The 12,342-nt window shown below is 51.7% G+C and overlaps 1 protein-coding gene across 1 annotated transcript in view; it reads left to right on the top strand.

The window, feature by feature from the left end:
• Positions 1-11,970, top strand: part of AKT3 (AKT serine/threonine kinase 3) — a 156,803-nt gene extending 144,833 nt beyond the window's left edge. Inside the window, exons 12-14 of the mRNA XM_038761022.1 lie at positions 2,571-2,658; positions 6,854-6,956; positions 8,153-11,970. Coding sequence (XP_038616950.1) covers positions 2,571-2,658; positions 6,854-6,956; positions 8,153-8,238 — 277 coding nt within the window. The 3' untranslated portion in view covers positions 8,239-11,970. The remainder of the gene's footprint in view (positions 1-2,570; positions 2,659-6,853; positions 6,957-8,152) is intronic.
• Positions 11,971-12,342: the final 372 nt, after the last annotated feature.

Below are 12,342 nucleotides of genomic sequence, written 5' to 3'. Positions count from 1 at the left end.
AAAAATCAGCCAAGTGAAAAGCAAGGGGCATCAATCATCCTACTGGCCTGGTCCCTCTGTGCTTCTGGCCTTTGGAAGCTCGATTAGGCCACCGAGTCAGTGCCTGGAGCTAGCTCCCAAAGTCCAGCGGGTGAGTCGCTCTTGTAGTGAAGGGCCATTGCTGTGGTAACTACGAACTTGGACTGGGGCTGAATTTCGAGAGTTCCCATCATGATCCTTGTCAGTGGCGTTTATAGAGCGCTTATGGTGGGCAGAGCACTGTATTAAGCGCTTGGGAGAGTACGATATTACAGAGTTGGTAGACACGTTCTCTGCCCATAGAGTTTACAGCGCAGAGGACTGTCACCTAGAAATGCTGTTGCAGATAGTTCTTATAGACTGTAAATCCTGGAGGGCAGGAATCATGTCCACCCAACTCTGTTATTGTTCTTTCCCAAGCGCTTAGTGCAGTGCTCTGCACACAGTAAATGCTTAATGAACAGCACTGATTGATTGTTTTCTTTCCAGGGAATCGCTCTTGCCAGCATCTTGGTGTGCATGAGGGGCAATCCTTTTGGCTTTGACCATCTGAGTGATTGTTGCCCATCTGTAAAATAGATCAACTGTCTGCCAAAATATTTGCTGTGTATGCCATGTTCCCCGTCTCCCTTAAAATGGCCATTACGACTCTTCACATTTTCACATGCATCCTGTGTCTATTCATCATGCTTCATTAGGAGTTGCAGCAATCTTTTTCCTTTTCCTGGATAGTCTGTTGTGTCTTAGGTGACTAAAGAGAATAAAACAGAGATTCCTTTCCTCCCCATCAAAGGTTTAAACCCTTGTTCCCCTTTGACGGAGAATGAGAGTTGCTCATCTTGAAGCCAGAAGAGAACACTTCCATCCCTCCATCTGCTTGGGACAGGCTGACTGTCTGTTAAACCTGTCTGAGCGGAGTCTTCTCTGCCATTCGGGGTTGGTTCATTCCTTCCCTTAGTGTTCAGGCAAGGCCTCTTTGGTTATAAGGAGTGATGCCAGATTTGGGAGGTCTCCCTCTGGGCAGGATTCCCGTGGCCTTATGCATCACACACCAGAAGCCGCCTCTTCAGAGGTCCCGTGCAGCCCAGCCCCTCGCTCCCTCTCTGCCTCCTTCCTCTTCCTGAGGTAAACTCAGCCGATATGCCCCTAGGCCACGAAGAACGTTTATCCTCAGTCAGGACCCCCAGCCATCCTTAGAAACGATTCCTCAACCATTTGTTGTAGTCCCAGATTTTTTATGGTTCCAACCTGGACTCCGGTGCCTCATTTCCAGCGGACTCCAGAACCAATGAGGAAACTCTGAGTTTGAAGACTCGCCTACAGAGTTGTAAAAGTGACTTAGTGGCGCCATTGCCCATGGATTTGTCATTGTAACTTGTAACTTCCTTTGCCTAATTCCCAGCCACAAGCAGAAACACTACCTGGTGGTAATCAGTGTGGACATTTTGGACTAGAAATGGTGACTGACAGAGAATCTCGTGTACCATTCATTCAATCGTATTTATTCACTCAGTCATTTATTGAGCAGTTACTGGGTGCACAGCGCTGTACTAAGTGCTTGGGAGAGTACAGTACGACAATAAACAGACACATTCCCTGCCCAAAATGAGCTTACAGTCTAGCGGGGGAGACAGACATTAGCACAAATCAATACAGTTGGGGGAATGACTGAATGAATGAATGTACCGGGGGAGCTGAGGAAATGCAGGCGTTCTCCTAGCAGACAAACAGCTATGGGAAGTGATCTGGTGCGCAGACTCTCGATTTGACAAGCGCTGTTTGTCGTTGATCCCAGAAGAAGGCACTTGCCAGTCATTTGCCAGGACCTTGCCGGGCTTCTTGGGCAATCAGGTCGTTTAATCCTGAAAAGCAGCATGACCTAGTGGCTAGAGCAGGGTCCTGGGAGTCAGAAGGACCTGGCTTCTGATCCTGGCTTTGCCACTGGACTTTGGGCGAGTCATCGCCTCTCCCTGTCCCCTTCAAGATGCTCATGGCCCCTCTCTCTCACTGGCTCCCCTTCCCTCCCAGGAGCCACAGATGCTCTTGGGTAAGCAGAAGCAGCGACGTGGAAAGCAGCGAGGGATCAGTGGTGCTGGCCGGCTACAGTTACAGGGTCAACCTGGAGGAAGGACCCGGTGTGCTCAAAGGCTCAAAGAGAGATAGTAGACGCTAATAGGGAAGGTGATCATCTGATCACTAGCATGCCCTCCAGACTCTTTCATCCAGTCAGAACAGAGGACCGGGCAGAAACAAGCTGGGAGTGTAAGCAGGAACAATTTATCCAAATCAATTACATTGACCTGGTTTTCGGTCAAAATGCCCTTTGGTCTGAAGTACTAGCTAATGGTTTTGATTATAAGCTAAGTAGGGGCTCAGCCGCCAGGATATTTTCTCTCTGCACCCTCAGGCACTTGATCTCTGCTTCTGAGAGGGATGCTGTCTTAAGTATGCCGTGTGAGAGAAGGAACTGCTGGAGCCCCAGAGAGAGCTGTCTGCTTTGAAGAGTGGCTTGTTTTTTTTCTTTAACTAACATTCTCGCTCTCTCTTCGTAGCCTTGGTGGAGGTCCAGATGATGCGAAAGAAATTATGAGGCACAGTTTCTTTGTCGGACTAAACTGGCAAGATGTATATGATAAAAAGGTAGGAGGTCCCTTCTCCTGCCCACCAGGCTTTCTCTTGCCGCCCTTCCGCGGAAACGGATTCCACTGCTCATTTCCGAAAGTGCTTACCTGCAGTTTGAACGTATCAGGTAGCGGGGCGAATTTCCAAATCACAGCCTGCCCGCTGACCCGGGCATCAGAGGGCATCCCTGATTTGGAATGGTGGCAAAGGGAGTGTGCTAGCTAACGCGGCTGTTGATTTTTTCTCTGCTTCTTGAAGAGGTGTTTATTAGGTCCACGGCGGGGCGGCGAGGGTGAGGGGGGCGGGGTTTCGATCAAGTGAGAAACCCCGGAAGCCTTGTGCTGTCGAAAACTTAACCGTCTTTCGCCTCGTGTTTGTCACTGGAATATTCCCCTGCTCACCGCTGCTCTCCAGCTTTCCACCACACAAGAGGAATGATTTTGAGTGTCGTTTGAACTCTCGGTGGCCAGGGAATGTGTTTCTTTCCCTTATTTGGAGTTTCTGTGGGATTTGAAACTGAAATGACACACCAAATTAGATGCTGCTAATTATGCAACTTTGTCTTTATTGCAATCTCATTATTTTTTTCATTTTAAAAAGATACTTGTTCTTTGTCTCGACACCATAATGATGGTTCTCCTTACATCTGCCAAAAGGCTTTTTTGACTTTTTCTAAGGCAACAAAATATGTGCGATGCTAAACTATGCTAACTCTCTGGGGCCGCATTTGTCTCCTATTTAAGTAGACAGTGTAGCTCCCGCGTTCAGGATGCACGGATTTTCTGCCCATAGGAGCAGTGTGGCCTAGTGGAAGGAGCTCAGGTCTTGGAATCAGCAGACCTGGGTTCTAATCCTGGCACTGCCAGTTGCCTTCTGGGTGACCTTGTGCAGGTCACTTAAAGTTCTCTGTGCCTCAGTTTCCTCCTGAGTAAAATGGAGACTCAATCCCTGTTCTCCCTCCCACTTGGACAGAGAACCAATGTGGGACAGGGACTGTGTCCGACCTGATTATCTTATATCTACCACAGTAAGTGCTTAAAAAATTCCCTAATTATTATTATTAGGGGTTTTTTTTTGCTAAAGTGTGATCCCTGTACTTTGATTGTAAGCTCTCTCTGATGAAATTCCATGCTTCGAATGGACCTTCTGGTTCGAGGCCCTCGAGGGTTCGGGAGGGCTACTTGACTCTGGGTTTTTGTTTTGTTTTTACCCTTCTGTCTCTGTCTACAAAGTGTGTTTTTCCGGGTTCACCTGCAGTGGTGTGGGGATCAGCAAGGCACTTAGAGACTTTCGGCTCTTGTAGAACAGAGCCCACTGCTGAGTTTAGTCAGCCAGTCAGTCAATTGTATTTATTGAGCGCTGTGTGCAGAGCACTGTACTGAGTGCTTGGGAGAGTACAGTAGAACAATATAGCTGACACCTTCCATGCCCACTTCCAGTTTAGAGTCTGTAGCTAAGTTTAGCAGTCTCCCAGGAGCATTGATTGCACCCCCCTAGAGTCTGGCAAAGTAGCCTTCTAAGGTGCAAGCCTATTAATGATTGTGGTGTTTGTTAAGCACTTACTGGGGTAGATAGAAGCTAACCAGGTTGGTCACCATCCCGGTAAGACATGGGGCTCACAGTCTTAGTCCCCATTTTTCAGACGAGGGAAGGGAGGCCCAGAGAAGTAAAGTGACTTGCCCAAGGTCACCAAGCAGACCAGTGGCAGAGCCGGATTTAGAACCCGTGTCTCCAACTCCCGGGCCCATGCTCTTTCCACTAGGCCACGCTGCTTCTCATCTAATTCCTCAAAGCAGTTTACTCAAGAGTAGCCTAACTGCTGAGTTGTGAGCCAATCTAGAATTGATTCTTCACCTGAGAAATGGTCAGAACGGGGGCAAGAGAGAGTGGTAAAAATGAAATTCTCCCTGCTTACTCATGAAAGTGTAAGTTCTTCAGACTGCAAATTACATATGGGTGCGCATGTGTGCATGTGTGCCTGCCTGTGTGTGTTTGTGTTATTTGGGGACAGAGCTTTATGTCTGTCTCAGACTCCAACTTAGCTCTTTATTCGGAACTTATTCTTAATTATACATTATTACATACCAATTAAAAACCTTTTCCTCTTGTGGTACAGTAATCTGTTTTCTATTCATGCAAAGATGCAATTTGCAAATTCACATTTGTTTTTACAAAATTAAAATCTTTTCCCACAGCAGTATTCTAAAGAGCACATGTGAGTAGAAGAACGTATTTAAATAGAACCCGGAATCAGTTCGGCTGGTCCCTGGAGAAAATGTATTTCTCTGCCCTGAATAAAAAACAGAAAGCCTTACCTGACACGTGTGCTTTCCATTAGAGCACGGTAGATTCATTCATTCATTCAATCGTATTTATTGAGCGCTTACTGTGTGCAGAGCGCTGTACTAAGCAGCATGGCTCAGTGGAAAGAGCCCGGGCTTTGGAGTCGGAGGTCATGGGTTCAAATCCCACCTCCGCCACTTGGCAGCTGTGTGACTTTGGGCAAGTCACTTAACTTCTCTGTGCCTCAGTTACCTCATCTGTAAAATGGTGATTAAGTCTGTGAGCCCCACATGGGACAACTTGATTACCTTGTATCTACCCCAGCGCTTAGAACAGTGCTTTGCACATAGTAAGCACTTAATAAATTCCATTATTATTATTACTAAGTGCTTAGTACAATAGATGGTGGTGAGGCCGGGGACGGGGTTTCCGGGGACAGAGTCAAAGAAGACAGGCAGTAGAGACCCAATCAGAGACAGCAGCCAGTGTGCCCAAGTGGCACAGCCAGAGGTCGAGACCAACAGAAAAGAATAAGAATCAGGGAAGGGAGAGATGAGCCTGAGATCCAGGGAAGGTCGAGACCAACAGTGAGAAAGAATAAGAATCAGAGAAGGGAGAGATGAGGCTGAGATCCAAAGAGTAAAGCGAGGTGAAGGGAATGACTGAGGATCAGGGAGGAAAGAGAAAAGAAGTAGGGAAAGGAAAGAGGAGAAGGTCTGAGAGAAATCCAGATAGGAGGGAGGGAGAGGAGGAGAGAGTGAGCGTACCCCTCAGGGACACAGAGGGCAGAAACAGGGGGTTACTTGCTCGCTCTTCTTGGACTTAATGCCAGAGCTGGGCCATTGGCGGCCTTGATGGTGAGAGGGGAGTAAGCTGGGCCAGCTGGGGCCGTTGGGTGGGAAAGTGAGATGGGCCTAGTGTGATGGGCTCAGAGAGGGGGGCCGTTCCTCCCTGGTGGCGTGGAGACTGGACCAACCCATGATAGCAGGGAGTGAGCTGTTGAACTGCCATTTTGGCCCAGTGGCATTTCCAGCCCTCCTGTCCTCCGTCTGTGACAGAGGCTAGCGACGACCACCTGCCTGGCCCCAAAAGCTGAGGGGGTGAAGCCCTTTGCCCTTTTCCCTCAATTCCAATTTGGCTGAAGAGAGAAACCCCCGCGATCTGGCATGGAGGCTTGATATATCAGAAGCAGATAGAAGGATAGGCGGTGCCTTTTCCGAACAGAAATCTCGGTGCTTCTCTAATGTCTGGATTAAGCTAAGGTCGACCGGCGACACACCCCGGATTTCTGGTACCTCTGGTCTGCCTACAGGAAGCGTCGGAGGGGGAAGTTGCGAAAAAGGCTCCGGCAGCCAGGACGCGATGGGAATGTGGATGTCCTGGTCGTCCTGATTGGGATGTGCCGGGGAGATCCCCCTCTGCCTTTCCTACTTTCTCATGGTTCTGGTCAACTCTCCCCTCCTACCGTCCTCACCCAGTTGCCTCACTTCCTCTTCTCAGACAGGTAGCACTCCAGGTGGACATTGGCTGAGGTTTTGTTTCTGGGGTTTTTTTTTTTTATGGTATTTGTTAAATGCTTATTATGTGCTAGGCACTGTTTTAAACGCTGGGGTAGATACAAGCAAATCAGGTTGGACATCACTTCTGTCCCACTGGGGGCTCAAGGTCTTAATCCCCGTTTTACAGATGAGGTAACTGAGGCACAGAGAAGTGAAGTGACTAGCCCAAGGTTACACGGCAGATGAGTGGCAGAGCTGGGCATAGAACCCAAGTCCTTCTGACTCCAAGGCTGTGTTCACTAGGCCACGCTGCTTCCCCGAAGTCTGGTCAATCGGTAGCATTTACTGAACACCTCCTCGTTTCTTTCCTGGGTTATGATTGTCTTGTGTTCAGCTCCATTAAAAAACCATCTTTCTCTCTCTGCTTTCAGCTGGTACCGCCTTTTAAACCTCAAGTAACATCTGAGACAGATACCAGATATTTTGATGAAGAATTTACAGCTCAGACAATTACCATAACACCTCCAGAAAAATGTAAGTAAACCTAGAAAGCGACTCAGAGCCCCACCCCGGGGCAGACTACCAGTCACGCATCCTGGTGCTGTCGTCTTGCTGGAGGGGCTGGGGCGTGGTTCTGCCTTCAGTTTTTTGTTCTTTTCATGGTGTTTTTTAAAAACACTCACTGTGTGTCAAACGCTGTTCTAAGTCATGGGGTAGCTAGAGGTTAATTAGGTCAAACACAGTCCCTGTCCTACACGAGGCTCACAGCTTAAGTAGGAGGAGGAACGGGTATTTAATCCCCATTTTACAGTTGAGGAAACTGAGGCACGGAAAAGTGACTTGCCAAGGTCACAAAACAAGCAGTTGGCCGAGCGGGGATTAGAACCCAGGTCCTTTGACTCCCGTGCTTTTTCCACTAGGCCACGCTGCTTAATAATAATAATAATATGTGCAAAGCACTGTTATAAGCGCTGGGGGGGGGGGGGTTCAAGGTGATCAGGTTGTCCCACGTGGAGCTCACAGTCTTAATCTCCATTTTCCAGTTGAGGGAACTGAGGCCCAGAGAAGTTGTGACTTGCCCAAAGTCACACAACTAACAATTGAAAGAGCCAGAATTTGATCCCATGACCTCTGACTCCAAAGTCCGTGCTCTTCAAACAGCCACGCTGCTTCTCAGTGTCTGCACTCCCAGGACGAGGGGGAACATAACCGAGGATGACTCAATCAGACAGTGGTATTTACTGAGTGCTTACTATAGAGCACTATACTGAGCGCTTGGGAGAGTGCAGTAGAACAGAGTTGGCACACGTGTTCAACCTGCCATTATGCCGTCGCTTCTCCAGGATTATTTGATCTTGTCTCTAGGGGGTTTTGGAAGATCCCTGAAGCCATTGCTTAGTTCTAGAGTGGTTGTTTACGAGTCACAGCTGATCCCCCACCCAGGCACCGGGCTTGCAGGAGGGAAAAAAATCCAGGGTCCAATATGGGATTGACTCCAATATGTCGGGAGCTGAGAGGAAGCGGGGCCTCCCAGACCGACGACTGCGTGTTTAAGGCAGTCAGTCAGTGGTATTTATTGAGCACTTACTGTGTGCAGAGCGCTGTAATAAGCGCTTGGGAGAGTACGCTACAATATAACGGACCCATTCCCCACCCGAGACGAGCTTTCGGTCTAGAGGCGAGCCGGCCCCTCCGCTAAAGCTGCCGTTTCTCCCCCGTTTGGCCTCCAGATGACGAGGATGGGATGGACTGCGTGGACAACGAGAGGCGGCCGCACTTCCCCCAGTTCTCCTACTCGGCCAGCGGACGAGAGTAACGGGCGCCCCGCGCTCACGTTCGGCCACGTCACTGTCATCTTGGGTTTGTCGCCGGGGCGGGCGATGCCGCGACAGAGAGAGCAGGAGCACTTTCCAGCCTCCCGGGCTGACCCGATCCTCCGACCCCTCCTCCCTTCTCTCTCTGTCTCTCTGTCAGACACACGAGCACGCACACTCACTCTCTGCCCCCCAAACCTCCCCACACCGGTCCCCCCATGCTCTCTCCCCCCGTCCCCCCACACACTTGCCTTTTCGTTTTGCATGAACTCTTCTCTCAGTCTGAGGTCTCATGCTGTTGCTGCTACTGTCTCACTAGAATGGCAACCGGAAGGAGTCATTGTGCAATCTGGAGAAGCCCCCCGGGGGGGCACGGGGCGGGGCGGGGAGGGGAGCGAGCATCATCTTCCGATTTCCGGCCCCCGGCGGGGAAACGTAAAGAGATGTGTTGGCTCCCAGAGCGCTTCCTCACCTCTGGAAGAGAGGTCAAAGGTCGGGCTGGGCGGAGAAGAGTTCGCTTCCGTGCTTCTCTTGCCCCTGTGCGTGCTGGACAGGGCAGGCCATGGTTGGAGGGGGTGGGACGTGTCCCCCACCTCCTCGGTTAGGCACATCGTGATCTGGCGGCCCCGAGGGGAGGTCGAAGGGGCAGAACCCGGAATCGCGACCCAGCCCCCGGGCGCATCCGGCTAGGCGGTATTGGGCCTGTGCTTGTCCGGCTCCGCGGGATCCACGCTTCCAGATTTCACCCCCAAGCACGGCCCCCTCTCCTCCCTTGAGCCTGGGAGGGACGAAGGCAGAGGAGCTGTGACGTCCAGGGTCATTTGAGGGACTCACGGGTGGCTTGGCCCTGGAGGGCTGCTCAAAAACAGGCTCGTTCCTGCTCCCCCCGGCCCCAACTCCCCATCGCCTCTGAGGCTGGAGAATGTAGGCAGGCGTGTCGCTGTGGCTTTGCACCAAAATCCTGGCTCTGAGGTAGACCGATGTTTGCCTTATTGGTTTTTTTGGGGGTGGGGGGGGTTGTTTTTTTAAAAAAAACTTTGCTTTTAATTTATGTGATTTCGCTCTTCGACGTTCAACCTCTGTTCTTTGTTGTTAAATGCGGTAGTATTTATTTTTTAGGGTTGAGAAATGTATTTGTCATGTCAGCAAACGTGGCTTCAACTCACTTAAGGGCAGACTTCCCGCCGTCTGTTGGGTCTCACGTGAGGAACATCCCAGCTGACGAGAAGCGGGAGGTTTTGCTTCAGCGCGGTCACCGGGCTGAGGCTCCGGAATTGGACGGGTGGCTCGGAGTTGGACGTTAGGAGAGGAAGGATGATCATTAGGTGGGGAGACCCCGACCCCCACCATCGAGGCCCGGGGGCCAATCAAGGTGAACCCAGTTTGTGCATTGGAGGAAACCCTCCAATGCACAAGGTGGGAATTTGTTGCGAAAGGCCAGCGGAGGGGTGGAAACGTTCCTCCGGTCAGTGGAGGCGGCGCGTCGGCATCCAGGGGCCCGAAATAGGTTGGGGAGACGAACACTTGGCTGGGAAAACCGGCCCCCGGAGGGTCAGGGCGGTCAGGACCAGCGGTCGTGTCGAGTCTGATCGGGGTCCATTAGTCGCTCGGTTTGAGCCAAACGAGCCTCCATCTTTTCCTTTTTCCGTATGTCCTCCCGTTCCCAGATCCCAGATATTTCGCACTGAATGGGACACGTATGCAAACCTCATATATTTCCTTCGTTAATGATGATCCTCATGACGGAAACCCTTTGGTGCTAGGAGCTGGGGTCTCCCCACAGGCGGGCCGCCACCCCTCTCCGACGGCTCGCGGGAGGGAACCCGGCCCCGTGGGATTACCGTTGTAGCGTCGGATCTCGCCCTCTTCGCTCCCCGATGTCAGACCGCGGCATGGCGGAGGGTCCCCGGGGCGTTTTCGGGACGTGCAAGTAATTTTTTTAGATAGGAAAACTGATATTCCTATGCAGGTGTCTTAGCCCCCCGATGTTGGAAGCGCGGCTCGGATACCCGACGTGAAGCCCCCTGCTGGCAGAGGGCCCACGGGGGCTGACTAGGGGTCAAAGGGCATTGTAACACGGCAGCTAGGACACGTCCAGATACCGGGCTCTTCTCCTTTTCTCATTTCTCCCCGAGCGAATTTCATCATTAACGCGGGGGTACGGGGGCGGTGAATTCTAGCGTGGGACACCTGGCTTCGGCTCGGGCCGCGGCTACTCGGAATGCGTACTTCTCCCCGAGTGATATATCCCGTCACCGCCTTCGGAGCGGAAGGGCTGACGAGCGAGCCCGTCTTGCGGGCCACCCGGGATCCCCCGGGTGAGACGGCGTAGAGCGAAAGTGGGCCGAGCCGCGGGCCGGCCTTCCCCGACCCACCCGGGCCCCCCTCCCCGGACCCAGCGAAGACGTTTGCCTTTCCTCTCTGGAGCGCGATCGTGACCTTGGCCCGGGACGTTTCCGAAAGATGAGGGACTCGAGTGGGCGGTCAGCCCTCCTCCCAGCTCTTCCCCACTTTCCCCGGCTTCTCCTAGCTTCCTCAACTCCCTCCAACTTCTCTGGCTCCCCACCCCCCCACCCCACTCCCCCTGCTTCCCCCAGCCGGCTGGGAATGTCGAGGATATCTCTGCCCTCCGGGATCGGGCCGACGTCGCCGCCACTGGATTTCGGGGAGGGGAAGCGTCCGCAAGCCATTTCAGATCTGAATGTGAAAACGGGTCGGCCAGCCGCCTCCCCCCCGGGCCTCTCCCCGGGGAAAGTTCCAGGGCAGCGGACACGAGCGAGCCTCAACGTGCCAGATGTCGCTTCCTAGATGGGCAGCGGGGGAGTCCGCCGGAGGCACGGGAGGGTCTCCCCAGCGCTGCCCAGATCGGGTGGCAGCCCCGGAGACGTCCGGCCCGGGACCCCGTCGGGACTTCTGCCCTGCACCCCTGAACCCGCTCTGGCACCCTGCCGTCCGGGCGGTCGGGATTCCGGTTGGGAGCGGGAGGTGGGGGGAGGGGGCCGCACCCTTTCCCGTTGGAGTTTGGGGGCAGTTTTGCACACAGCTTTGCTTTCCACACTAACTGCATCTTCCAACACATTCCCGTCGCTTCGAAAACATGATTCCAGTATTGTCTCCGACCTTCTCCTCACCCGACGGATCCGTGGCTCCTGGGAGCTGACCGTTTCCGCCCAGGGGCCGCGTGTTTTCCCTAGAGTTCCAAAGTAAGGTCCTTCCTTACTCACTGCAGGGTCTATATTTACACCTCAATGTACACACTTTGCTGCTACTGTTTGTACTGTCTACAGTAGAATTTCCTTATCTTGCTCCTGGTAGTGCATTACAGGCAAGCATGAAATGTAAAGTATTTATTTAAATAAAAACAAAAAACAAAAAAACAAAAAAGAGAAAAACCTCTCAATTGGTAATCGGATTACCTCCCTGTAGCTTTAGAGTTTGTGACACTTCTCGACCTTGCTGAGTTCTTTCATTAGATCCGCGCAAGATCTAGACATCCGGTTAAGGATTTTCAGCAGACTTGCCAAGGGACCCGAGGAACTGTACTACTATTGCTGTCGGTCATACTTCAAATGTTTATTTCCTTAAGGGATATGACCCGCGAGGATGTGAAATAACTACAAGAAACTGTTTTTGTACACTGTACATCCTTAGTATTTTTACACGTATATGATAGGGATGCACATTATTTTCCTTCGTACAGAAAGCTTAAATAAAGCACTTATGTCAATCTGCTACTTCTCTTCATTACTTACTGGTGTGTCGGTTTTAAAGACTCAGAAATTGAAGCGTGCCTGATTTTGGGTCTTTTTTTTTTTTTTGCAAAAATCGGTGGATTGTTTCTTTTCACACCTCCCCATCCTCCTCCGCACCCTTACCCTTGTTGTATTTGTTAAGCGTCATCCCTGCGTCGAGCAGTACTCTAAGCATTGGGGAAGGTACGAGTCAAGCAGGCCGGTCCCAGTCGCTGTCCCGCATGGGGCTCACCTTCTAAATCAGAGTAAACCTCCAGTGGAGAAAATGTGATCGGGGTACTAGTGTTTTCCCGAATGTTTCGGCAGCGCATCGTTGTGTTCTCCAGGGTCGAAGAACCCCAAGGAGCGAGCGGG

This window comes from Tachyglossus aculeatus, chromosome 19 (assembly GCF_015852505.1).
Source record: "Tachyglossus aculeatus isolate mTacAcu1 chromosome 19, mTacAcu1.pri, whole genome shotgun sequence".
Taxonomy (NCBI): Eukaryota; Metazoa; Chordata; class Mammalia; order Monotremata; family Tachyglossidae; genus Tachyglossus; species Tachyglossus aculeatus.
The sequence above is the reverse complement of the archived record's forward strand: the minus strand, read 5'-3'. Positions and strand labels throughout refer to the sequence as shown.